A 13,043-nucleotide genomic window follows, 5' to 3' on the forward strand; every position below is an offset into this window, starting at 1 on the left:
TTCAGTTTTAAGGGCAGAGGAGCCTTTTTGGGAAAAAAAGTTGGCAGCCAAGAGACTTTTGCTCAGTTCCTTTTTTTCCCTTTCTCCCCGACTTCCTTCTTTAAATCCCCCTTTCCTCTTTCATAGCCGTTCCCCTCTGGCCGTGATTTTACCCCAGTTTCCCTTCCTTATTCCAACTTTCCAACAGGCACCTCCTTAGCCACCTCATGTCACTAAAGTGGGCGTTGAAGGACCCTTCTGGCAACGAGCATGCGCTTTGGCGCCACCCTACATCCTCTCGGCCGTTTGCCCTTCGCTAACATGGCGCCTTTTCTAAGCTCCACCCTTTATGGTTTAAGGAGCATGCGCAGCGGGTGCCCTCCCTCTTCCTGTCCCCGCAAGCAGACGGCTTGCATCAAGATGGGGCGCATGCGCGCTGTTGCCCCTCTCGAGCTCCGCCTATCTGGTCTCGCGAGGGGAGGGCGTGGTTTCCGGCCCGCGCGGCGCAGGCGCGTTGCGGCGCGGCGAAGCCCCCGGCCTTGCCCTCGGCCAAGATGGCGGCGGCCTGAGCGAAGAAGAAAGAGCCGGCGGTTGGTCTGGTCCCTTCTCCCCTCAGGCCCCGCCGGGATGCTCCGCTCGAGCGGCTTCCTGCGAGGCGTCGACTGCCCCTTCGGCACCGCCTGCCACAGGCCCTACTGCCACTTCCGACACCCGCCGGGCCAGGCCAGGAGCAGCAGCAGCAGGAGGCCCTCCGCCTCGGCAGCAGGTGACGGCGCTCTGCATATGCTCAGGGGCCAGTCGAGGGGGAGGGGGGGAGGGAGCCACGCCCGCCCTCAGGGGGGAGGGGAAGGCGCTCTGCGTATGCTCAGGGGCTTCTGCGCTCCCGTCTATCTATAGGTATATAGATATAGAGCGCTCTGCGTATGCTCAGGGGCCAGTCGAGGGGGAGGGGGGGAAGGGAGGCACGCCCGCCCTCAGGGGGAAGGCGCTCTGCGTATGCTCAGGGGAAGGGGGGAGGGGGAGGGGGGGAGGGAGCCACGCCCGCCCTCAGGGGGGAGGGGAAGGCACTCTGCGTATGCTCAGGGGCCGGGAGGGAGGGGGGAGGGGGAAGGGAGACACGCCCGCCCTCAGGAGGGAGGGGAAGGCACTCTGCGTATGCTCAGGGGCCGGGAGGGAGCCACGCCCACCCTCAGGGGGGAGGGGAAGGCGCTCTGCGTATGCTCAGGGGCCAGTCGAGGGGGAGGGGAAGGCACTCTGCATATGCTCAGGGGCCAGTCGAGGGGGAGGGAGGAAGGGAGGGAGGGAGACACGCCCGCTCTCAGGGGGAAGGCACTCTGTGTATCCTCAGGAGCCAGTCGAGGGGGAGGGAGCCACGCCCGCCCTCAGGGGGGAGGGGAAGGTGCTCTGCGTATGCTCAGGGGCCGGGAGGGAGGGAGGGGGGAAGGGAGCCACGCCCGCCCGCAGGAGGGAGGGCGCTCTGCGTATGCTCAGGGACTCCTGCGCTCCCGTCTATATATCTATAATGAGGTATATATCATAATCTTTCTATCTGCCTGTCTATCTGTTGTGCTCTGTGTACCCTCCGGGGCTCTTGCACTGCCATATATCTATAGGTATATAGCTATAGAGCGCTCTGCATATGCTCAGGGGCAGGGAGGGAGGGGGGAAGGGAGCCACGCCCGCCCTCAGGAGGGAGGGCACTCTGCCTATGCTCAGGGGCTCCTGAGCTCCCATATATCTATCACTAGGTATATTTATATATGTATCATTCTCTTCCTATCTATTGTGCTCTGCGTATGCTCAGGTGCCAGTCAAGAGGGAGGGGGGAGGGAGCCACGCCCGCCCTCAGGAGGGAGGGCACTCTGCCTATGCTCAGGGGTTCCTGCGCTCCCATCTATCTGTCTGTCTGTCTATCTATCTATATATCAATATATCTTTCTATCTTTCTGTCTATTGTGCTCTGCGTATGCTCAGGGGCTCTGGCACTCCTATCTACGTATCTGTCTTATCTATACTGTATCTAGATATATCAATATATCTTTCTATCTATCTGTCTATTGTGTTCTGTTGTATGCTCAGAGGTACGTCGAGAGGGAGGGAGGGAGGGAGGCAGGCGGGGAAAGGAAACCCCACCCTCCATCAGAGGAGGGGAAGGCACACTGCATATGCTCAGGGACTCTTGTACTTCTATCTATCTATATATCACTAGGCATATCTGTATATCATTATCTTTCTGTCTATCTGTATATTGTGCTCTGTGTATGCTCAGGGCCTCTGGCACTCCTGTCTATGTATGTATCTATCCACAGCATAACTAGATACTTCTATATATTGTTATCTATATCTATCTGCCTATCTATCTATCGTGCTCTGTGTATGCTCAGGGGCTCTTGCACTCCTTTGTATCTATCTTATCTATAACTAGATATATCAATATTTCTATCTTTATCTGTCTGTTGTGCTCTGTGTATGCTCAGGAGCTTTTGCGCTCTCTTCTGTCTATAATGAGGTATATCTATGCGTACGCAGGGGTACGCATACCCCCTAAACATTTTGTGAATCTAAGTTTGGCCTCATTGAGGGGCGGTATTTCAATACGAGTACCCCTAAACATTTTTTTAAAAGAAAAAAAAGCCCTGGCCCTGGCAAATGAATAAGCTTTAACGCTTTCAGATAGTGAACCTCCCAATCTGAAAAAGCTGGGGGGGGGCATTCGTGTTTTACCTGCACTGTGGGGTCTCTGGAGGCTCCTGGGAAAGTTAAACATCAGAGAACCTAACGCCCTTGAAAACTAAAAGAGGGCAGTGTCTCTTTAAAAGCCATGCGAGTCTGCGAAACTGGGATCTGTGACCAGTTTCCTCCACCCTCTGATAGATCTCTGCTGCCACAGGAGTTAGGGCAGTCATGACTGCCGACGTTCTCGCCTGCAAAGGAGACATTGAAATAAGAGTTGAAAGCATGAACAAATACCTCCGTTCCTTGCTAACGCACGAGAGCCCAGGTAAAATATATATATTTTTTAAAAAAGATGGAATCCTGCTATCCTTGGTGTTCTTTCTTTGGGGCGCCAGGTAAAAAAAGATTGCTATTATTGGCCGCTCTCTGGAGGTGAGGCACGCTATCTTCCAGGCGAATAGCCTACAATGAGGCTGGTGAATTTTGTATGTAGGCTGTGTAACCCTTCGCTCTCTGCTACTTACCTGTGAAGCATTTTTGAAATCCTTTGTTTTCATCTAAACTTTCCTGTGTGCTCTCTCTCTCTCTCTCTCTTTCTTTCTTACTCTCTCTCTCTAGTTGTTGTTGTTTAGTCGTTTAGTTGTGTCCGCCTCTTCGTGACCCCCTGGACCAGAGCACGCCAGGCCCTCCTGTCTTCCACTGCCTCCCGCAGTTTGGTCAAACTCATGCTAGTAGCTTCGAGAACACTGTCCCACCATCTCGTCCTCTGTCGTCCCCTTCTCCTTGTGCCCTCCATCTTTCCCAGCATCAGGGTCTTTTCCAGGGAGTCTTCTCTTCTCCTGAGGTGGCCAAAGTCTTGGAGCCTCAGCTTCAGGATCTGTCCTTCCAGTGAGCACTCAGGGCTGATTTCCTTCAGAATGGAGAGGTTGGATCTTCTTGCAGTCCATGGGACTCTCAAGAGTCTCCTCCAGCACCAGAATTCAAAAGCATCCATTCTTCGGTGATCAGCCTTCTTGATGGTCCAGCTCTCACTTCCATACATCACTACTGGGAAGACCGTAACTTTAACTATACGGACCTTTGTTGGCAAGGTGATGTCTCTGCTTTTTAAGATGCATATATATATGTGTGTATATGTATATGTATATGTATATGTATATGTATATGTATATGTATATATGTATATATATTAACAACCACAGATGCTAATTGAGTATTGGGTCAAATACATGCCCACAGAGAGGGTTTTAAACTGGTGGAGGTAGGCTGCATTTGATAATTAATCCAGTGTTGTCTTAAATCTCCTGGAGGTGTGTTTTTATTTAAAGTACTGAGTGTTTAATGTTCCCTAATCTTAACGGCTGGATTAAGTAGCAATTGCATTGTGAATTGCAATTTTTCATGCTGTTGGGGTCAACTTGGACCCTTGATACCTGGAAAAAAGTATTCTCGCCCCCCCTCCAGTTCATTTTACCTGGGTCTTAAGTGACCTTTGATCCTTACATAGTGTAATCATCGAAATCAAATTTTTGGGGGTGTGTGTGTGTGCTCAAAGCACCATTAAAAAATCAATCCCTTTGTTGGAAGGGGAACCAACGAGAAAGAAAAGCATAGGAATTGTCCCAAAACTATTGGTTTCTTCTTCCGTGGCTCCCTCCCTCAATTTGGTTTTGGACGGGTTACTTTTAAGAGCACGACAACCTGCCTTAAACTAGATCGAAATAACAGAGCAGGGAAGCTTGTTCTGTCGGGAGCCGTGTCTTTGCAGGGTCTAGGGCAGAGATCGGGGTCCCTGCAAAGCATTGCTTGCAAAGTACCGTATTTTTTGCTCTATAAGACTCACTTTTTCCCTCCTAAAAAGTAAGGGGAAATGTGTGTGCGTCTTATGGAGCGAATGCAGGCTGCGCAGCTATCCCAGAAGCCAGAACAGCAAGAGGGATTGCTGCTTTCGCTGCGCAGCGATCCCTCTTGCTGTTCTGGCTTCTGAGATTCAGAATATTTTTTTTCTTGTTTTCCTCCTCCAAAAACTAGGTGCGTCTTGTGGTCTGGTGCGTCTTATAGAGCGAAAAATACGGTGTGTGTTGGTATTATCATGCTGTTTCCTCGAAGGCTAATGTAGGAAGCTTTCTGGTCAGACCGTTCATCTCTTGTTGCCTGTGCTAACTGACAGATCCTCCAGGGTATTAATATTAAATTTGTATACTGCCGGTCTCACACAAGGGAGCTTTTTCCCCTCCCAGGAATTGAAGCCAGAACCTTCTGCGTGCTGTCCCATTGAGCTACAGTCTTTCACCTAAATAAATGGCTTGTTTAAATATGAATATTGGAAGGTGCCTTACGCCATTGATCATCCAGCTTAGTGTTGTCTACACGGACTGGCAGCCGCTGTCCAGGTTTTCAGGCAGGGAGTCATTTTCTCCAGCCGTCCCTGGAGTACCCAGCATTTGAACCTGGCACTTTTAAAATTTATTTTGTATATGTCGCACGTTTAACTTCCACCGAAGAGGCAGCCTTGAATTACCCAGGTCACGAAGAAGGGTGGCAGAGGTAATGAGCAAACGGCCTTTGCAGTTATCTGTTTCACCGTCTCGCTGGGACGAAGCCGCTGTTCTCCATGTCCTTCATTAGAAAGAAGAGCTTCGTTTTTGCTTTGCTTTTAATCGCCCTTAAATTGGGTGCTGAAATGGCTCGGAGCGCTGTGTGGGGGATTGGCAGATTTTCAAACATCCGTTGCCCGCGATGGTCTCTCCCTGCTAATTATAAGACAAGTTGGGTTAAGCTTTGAGCTGCAGGTGTCCAGAAACTCGTCGCCTCATTTCTGTCTTTTCTTTCGAGACAAATTTCACAGGGGTGAAACTCGGTTTTGTATGTAAAGGGGGGGGGGTGGAGGTCAAAATAGCCTTTCAGTTCCATTTTCCAGTAATGTTTCCTGAGCTGCTGCAACTTATGACGGTCCCTGTCTCCCCCCACTTTGCAATATTCAGCACTGGCCAACACCTCCCACCCCCCAATGTTGCTAGACTGCAAGTCCCACAATTCCTGACCATTGGCCATTTGGGAGTTGGGAGTCCAAGCATTATTGGGGGGGGGGGATAGAAGTTTTCCCTGTCCCTCATCTCAGGACAGGTGCACCTCTTGTAAACAGAGGCATTCTCGCGTCTTTTTAGCTTGTTTCCTGATACTCAAGAAAGGAGATTCCGACGAAACATTAGGAAGAGCTTTCTGGCGGCAAGAGTGGAACGGGCTGCTTCGGAAAGTTGGAGGTTTTTAAGCTGCCCGTCACAGGATGCTTCAGCTGTCATCCTGGCATTTTGGGGGGTTCGGCTAGATGGCTCCTGGGAGGCCCCTTCCGGGTCTGCAATTCTGTGAGATCAGAGATGGGGAACCTGTGGCTTTGGGATCGAGTCCGGCAAGCTCTAAAAGGCAGCACAGCAGCGTGGGGAGATCACCTGCGCAACCCTGGCAAAGACACACTCCTTTTCAAAACCTCGAACGCATTTGACATTTCTGTGAGTTCTCGACGAAGAGCCGTTTCCAGGAATAGGTCGACTCCGCAAGTTTGGCCCGAGTGGCTTGTGGCGGCGGGAGATTTATATCTCTTCGTTTCTGGGGTGGCTTCTGTAAGCGAGCTTCACCGAAAGTGGGCTTATCTCTGCTCTTCAGGCGACAGGCTTAAGAAACTTGATTAAAAACGGAGCCGTCTTGGGCAATAGTTCCTTTCCTAGAAGTCTTTGTATTGGGCAATTTCCTCCTTTTGGTCCCTTTTTCTCAGAGATTATGCCTTCCTAGCTAAGGCAGGGCTGTTACTTCCAACTAGCAACGGTCCCCACAAAATGGGGGGAGTAGCTGTGATGGGCTCGTGTCTGCCCCTAAAACCTTTGAAGCAATCTTCTCCCTTTTCTCTAGTGCAGGAGTGTGAGGGTTGCCCGGCAGAGCAGATAGGCCTGAGATGGTGAGGACTGGTGTCTCGGCTGCTGATTACTTCATTGCCTTCCACGCAACGTGTCTAAGAGACTCAGTTTGCATACAGTCAGTTAAAACACAGCAGCCCCTGCCTAAGGTAAAGGTAAAAGGACCCCTGACTATTAGGTCCAGTCGTGGCCGACTCTGGGGTTGCAGCACTCATCTCGCTTCATTGGCCGAGGGAGCTGGCGTACAGCTTCTGGGTCATGTGGCCAGCAGGACTGAGCCGCTTCTGGCGAACCAGAGCAGTGCACGGAAACGCCATTTACCTTCCCGCCAGAGCGGTACCGCTACTTGCACTTTGACGTGCTTTCAAACTGCTAGGTGGGCAGGAGCAGGGACCGAACAACGGGAGCTCACCCCGTCATTGCGGGGATTCGAACCGCCAACCTTCTGATCGCCTACAGGCTTGCAATATTTATTTTTCATTTTGGTTTTGGCACCGGTAATACCCTGCCAGAACTCTCGCCCTCTCGTCCAATACCATCTTTACTATATTGCTCTGAAAAGCCAATTAAAAAATGTGTTCATTCTCTGCTTTTTAAATTAAAAGATACATAATTTGTACTGGCTTGGCAACAGTCGCTCTCCAGCAGTGTTTGAAATTTGCCAGGCCCCAGGCTCATTTTGGATGCGGGTGGCGCTGTGGGTTAAACCACAGAGCCTAGGACTTGCTGATCAGAAGGTCGGTGGTTCGAATCCCCGCGATGGACGGGGTGAGCTCCCGTTGCTCGGTCCCAGCTCCTGCCAACCTAGCAGTTCAAAAGCACATCAAAGTGCAAGTTGATAAATAGGTACGGCTCCGGCGGGAAGGTAAACGGCGTTTCTGTGCTGTTTGCCAGAAGCGGCTTAGTCCTGCTGGCCACATGACCCGGAAGCTATACGCCGGCTCCCTCGGCTTGTAAAGCGAGATGAGCGCCGCAACACCAGAGTCGGCCACGACTGGACCTAATGGTCAGGGGTCCCTTTACCTTTACCTGTTATGGGCCAATTGCGACCAAGTGAAGATGCCTGGGGATTGTTGGATCTTGACTGTTTTCACACACTAAAGCCCCATCCTGTAGAATTCTGTCAGTTATATTTTACCTGAACAATCGGAATGAATCTCAGGAACCAAAATGCCTTTTCTGAGCAGCCTGAGCAGGAGCAGTGAACGGCGTCATAGCGAATTGTTGTTGCTTGTCTCCGCTTCCTCCCTGCTCACAGTTGTGCGGAATATCTCTACGTTAGGAATGGTCCATGTCACCATTAAGAAAAAGGCGGGAATAGGCCAATATAGATGTGGACTGCCCCTGGATCAAGGGACTTTCCTTCTTAAAGTTCTCAGAGCTCTTAAACTAGCTCAGGGTTGTCCTCTGAACTAGCCAGATGGAAATCAATCAAAGTCTGTCCGACTTTTGAGGCGTCTCGCCCCAAAACAACATTCCATTTTGGCCACTGTAACCTTGGTTTAAGGAGCCATTTGGCACCTAGCTGATATATACAGTGGTGCCTCGGGTTACAGACGCTTCAGGTTACAGACGCTTCAGGTTACAGACTCCGCTAACCCAGAAACAGTACCTCGGGTTAAGAACTTTACTTCAGGATGAGAACAGAAATCTCACAGCGGCGGCGGGAGGCCCCTTTAGCTAAAGTGGTGCTTCAGGATAAGAACAATTTCAGGTTAAGAACGGGACCTCTGGAACGAATTAAGTTCTTAACCCAAGGTACCACTGTATTTGAGTTTCTAACACTGGGCCAGCAGTTGATGCATCGCTGATGCGGCCTGGTGGATTTTACGTTTTATTTTAAAAATTAGATGGGAATTCTCAGAGAGATGCTAAGTCGTAACTTTCCCCTTTCTCTTCCCCCCCGCAGGGTGCGGCTATGACCCTTACAACCCAGAGCTTCCCAAGCCCGTGTCGCAGAGCCGCAATGGCTCCTTGGAGGCGATCGCCGACGCGGCGCCCGGCATCCTGGAACTCGAACTGGTCAACAAGGCCATCGAGGCCGTCAAGAACGAAGTTGAGCGAGAGCAAAAGAAGTATGAGGAGCTCTTGGGGACGGCGAAGGAGTACGGCTCGTCCGAGCCCCCGTCGCTGGTCTCCAAGGCCTCTGGGTCTGCAGCACCCAAGTCGTTCACTGCCTTGGAATATAACCCGGGGGGCTACAGCGCGGGCGGCACTGCCGACTACAATCCCACCCCTCTTGTGGTGGCCGCTGCTAGCCGCTCCACCAAGTACACATTGGATTCCTTCGACAAGGCGAAAGGCAAGGGCAGCTCGCTGGAGTACGTCCCCACGGTGGTCACCCAGCCAAAGAAGTACAGTTGCACCGTGGCCAAGAGCAAATACACCCTGGACAACTCCAAGCCGTCCACGGACTTGGAGTACGACCCTCTTTCGAATTACTCCGCCCGGCTCCTGAGCAAAGCCAAGGAGCAGAGGGGTGCCAGGAGGAAAAGGGAGGTCGACCCCGAGGAGGGGTATTCGCCTTCTCCCAAGAAGCACTGCGACGCAGGGAGCGGCCCCGAGCCGGACGCCAGGTTCTCCGACTCGGAAGAGGAGCGCGAAGCGGCTCCCGTCTTCCCTCCGAAACCGAAAGCGGGTCCCGCAGACCGGAAGGGGTCCCCGCGGGCCGATTCCCGTTCTCGGCAAATGAAGGAGACGGCGGTGCAGTACGATATGGGGGACATCGAGGGCGGCGTCAAGGGCTTGCCGGAGGAGGGGGAAAGGTTGGCCAAGGTGCCCCCCCAAAGGGACACGAGCGAGGGCAAGGGGGGCCCGAAGGAGAAGGTGAAAAAGAAGGCCGTCAGCGGCCACGCGGCGGACGGCAAGAGGGAGCGTGGCAAGGTTGCGGACAAGGAGAAGGCGGAAGCGAAGGCTCAGCGCAGGAATGGGGAGAGGAGTAAGGAGAAGCACGGCAAGCCCCACGCCGACGGGCGTTCGAGGAAACAGGATGAGCCCCCCAAGGCTGCAAAAGCGGGGAGCTCTGGCACGTGCAAGAAGGTCCCGCAAGGACCCAGAGCGGAGAAGAAATTGGGCAGCGTGAAGAAAGATGGGAAGCTGAACCCGCCCGGGGGCTTGAGACCCAAGGCCGAGGCTTCGCAGGCCGAACGTAAAGACAAGCAGGGGAAGCGGCCCTCCTCGAAGGGTCCCACGGAGAGCCCCGGAGCCAAGTGCAAGGCGAAACGGCGGGCTCTGAGCCACGCTGACCTCTTCGGGGATGAGAGCGGGGACGAGGGGCAAGCCGGGCAGCCTCACCCCGTGGCCTTCCCAGACGTGAGCTCGGATTCAGACCGAGACGACGGCTGCTGCTTCCTTCCGCCCCGGGACAACGGGGTGGCGAAGCGCCCTAAGGCTCCCAAAGCTGCTCCTCCTCCTCCTTCCTCCTCCTCGTCGTCCTCTTCCGACGAGCTCGACTATTCAGTCCTGGAGAGAGACGTGGACTTCGAGTCCGACCCCATGGAGGAGTGCCTTCGGATTTTTAACGAGTCGACCGACGTCAAGACGGAAGACAAAGGCAGGCTGGGGAAGCAGGTAAATGGTTTGGGGGTAGGCTAGTTGAGAAAGGGATGTGGGTGACGCTGTGGGTTAGGAACCACATTTCATTTCAACAGGTCTACTCTTCAGTTAGGGACGCGGGTGGCACTGTGGTCTAAACCACAGAGCCTAGGACTTGCCGATCCGAAGGTCAGCGGTTCGAATCCCCGCAATGACGGGGTGAGCTCCCGTTGCTCGGTCCCTGCTCCTGCCCACCTAGCAGTTCGAAAGCACGTCAAAGTGCAAGTAGATAAATAGGTACCGCTTCAGCGGGAAGGTAAATGGCGTTTCCGTGCGCTGCTCTGGTTTGCCAGAAGCGGCTTAGTCCTGCTGGCCACATGACCCGGAAGCTGTACGCCGGCTCCCTCGGCCAATAAAGCGAGATGAGCGCCGCAACCCCAGAGTCGGCCACGACTGGACCTAATGGTCAGGGGTCCCTTTACCTTTACCTTTAGGTTGGGAAGAAAGCCCCTCGGCTCCGCTCCAACTTAACCCAGGTGAGGCTGCTTTGTGGGGGGGGTCGCACTCCCTTAATTCTTTTGAGTTTAGCTATTCCGAGTGAAACGTAAAAACAGGAGGTGTTTCTGTGGCCGGCACCCATTTGCTCAGACCTTTTCATAGAATCGGAATCATATAATTTTTAGAGTTGGAAAGGGTCACCGGGGTCACCTAGCCGAATCCCATGCAATGCAGGAATCTTTCGGCTGAGGTGGGATTCGAACTCATTACCCTGGGGTTAAGAGTCTCGTGCTGTACCGCCTGAACTACCCACAGCCTTTTCGAGGCTAAGGGCGATTTATCGCACAAATAAAAGTAACTCAGTGGCACTGAGCATCAGGGTGGATCTGATTTAAATCACAATTTAAATCACGAGTCAGTAAGACTTTATTTAAATCATTTTTTTACAGAGAGACTCATTCTTGCTGGTATCATCTTAATATTTACAACCAGGTGAAGGTTTCATTTTTGGAATAATAAATTTTCAGAGTCGTTTTTACAGTTACATCAAAAACTACCGATTTGGTTCTACTGTCAGAAATACATAGACCAATAATTATGAAATTATGGTGAGGTTTAGTAAGTTAACTGTTTATATTTGGACAACTTTTTTGCTGTGTTTTATTGGAAGGAGAAAAACGACCATTTCCTTAATAACAGTTTAAACAATTTATTTAACTAAGACAGTGACATCATAGCAAATGTGTCCTTTTATTTAAAACGCACCTCTGGGTTATTTGTGGGGCGTAGGAACTCGTTCATTTATTTTTTTCCTTCCAAAATGTAGTCCTGCCTCCCAAATGGTCTGAGGGACAGTGGTTGCTGCAAAAGGTCGCTGAGCCCTGTGCAATTGCTTCTGCGAAGTGACTTCCCTCCCCACAAATTTTCTTTCTTTCGCTTTCGCTTCTGCTTTGCGGTTCCCTTTACTGTAAGGCGGGGTTCTTTTCCCACCCTCCTTCCCAGCAAAATATGCAAACAGCGGTGGAGCAGAAAGCTGTCGTTCCCTTTCGTTAAACCTCTCTCTTTTTATCCCCTGCCTCCCTCTCCCCCCCCCCGCCCCGCCAGCCATCAAAAGAGGAAGGGTCCGAGGAAAAACCGGCCGAAGACTGTCTGACCACGCTCTTTCCTGGCCAGAAGCGAAGGATCTCCCACGCGACGAAGCCAGGGAACGTAAGTGGATAGCAGGGGAGATCAGGAAACCCTTAGCAGCAGTTGGATCGTGCCCACAAGATACCGTTTTACCATATTGGCCTGAATATAAACCTCACTCTTCCCGCCCCCTCCAAATTCCGACCGCGAAAAGTCGAAGCTTAAATTCGCCGCCTTACGAAAACGGGCTTTTACGATACCGCTGCTGAAATAGGCATACATTTTGGAATTACAGTGGTACCTCGGGTTAAGTACTTAATTCGTTCCGGAGGTCCATACTTAACCTGAAACTGTTCTTAAGCTGAAGCAGCACTTTAGCTAATGGGGCCACCCGCTGCCGCCGCGCCGCCAGAGCACGATTTCTGTTCTCATCCTGAAGCAAAGTTCTTAACCCGAGGTACTATTTCTGGGTTAGCGGAGTCTGTAACCTGAAGCGTATGTAACCCGAGGTACCACTGTATACATTTCCAGAGTAGTTTTTACGGTTATATCAAGAATTACTGATTTGGCTATACTGTTAGAAGTACAGATCATTATGAAAATGTTGTGAGGTTTTATAAGCTAACTGCTTATGTTTGGGCAACTTTTCTGCTGTGCCTTATTGCCAGGAGACAAACGGATCATTTTCTTAGCAACGGTTTGAGCAATTCATTTAACTAAGACAGTAACATTGTAGCGTATGTATCCATGTTTATTAACCGATGCGGTTAAACAATTAAAAACAAAACGAAAAGCTTAGACAGAGTTTCAGCACGCATGAAAAATGGAAAACAAATCCTTATTTCCTTATTGGACTAAAGTAGAAAATATTTAGAAAGATTGTTCCTCCGAAAGCATTTTATTTTAAAAATCTGATTTAAATTTAAATTTAAATAATAAAAAAAATCTGATTTTTTTTAAATCATTGATTTTTCTCCACCCTGTTCTGAAGATTCAGATTTGCTGGGGTTCTGAATGTCATCACCAGGGCTCAGACTCCCGTCAGCCTCAAGGCAGCATAGCCCAATGGTCACGGACAGTGAGAGAGTCTAGGAACGGGCAGAAGGCCGTAGGTTCCCTTCCTGAGAGAGGGGAACACCACTTCTTAGATCAGGGGTGGGCAGCAAGCCTTTGGCCCTCCCGATGGCTTTGGACTCCAAGTCCCATCAGCCCCCAGTGGCCAGGGGTGCTGGGAATTGTGGTCCAACAACACCTGTGGAATCTCCACCTGTCCTCTCCTCCCTCCCCAGTTTCTTTTTACTGGAATTTTCCGCTCTG

At 51.3% G+C, this 13,043-nt stretch overlaps 1 protein-coding gene across 2 annotated transcripts in view; it reads left to right on the forward strand.

Moving 5' to 3' along the window:
• The first annotated feature begins 495 nt into the window (after positions 1–495).
• The window catches only part of REXO1 (RNA exonuclease 1 homolog), a 30,065-nt gene continuing 17,517 nt past the window's right edge, over positions 496–13,043 (forward strand). The window contains exons 1-3 of one of the 2 annotated variants that reach the window (XM_082206266.1): positions 496–745; positions 8,476–10,136; positions 11,703–11,807. In XM_082206266.1, coding sequence (XP_082062392.1) covers positions 607–745; positions 8,476–10,136; positions 11,703–11,807 — 1,905 coding nt within the window. In that variant the 5' untranslated portion in view covers positions 496–606. Of the gene's footprint in view, positions 746–2,868; positions 2,981–8,475; positions 10,137–11,702; positions 11,808–13,043 lie in introns of those variants that run through there. The other variant, XM_082206267.1, reaches the window with a different exon arrangement.

Source organism: Podarcis vaucheri (assembly GCF_965113315.1).
Source record: "Podarcis vaucheri genome assembly, chromosome: 18".
Taxonomy (NCBI): Eukaryota; Metazoa; Chordata; class Lepidosauria; order Squamata; family Lacertidae; genus Podarcis; species Podarcis vaucheri.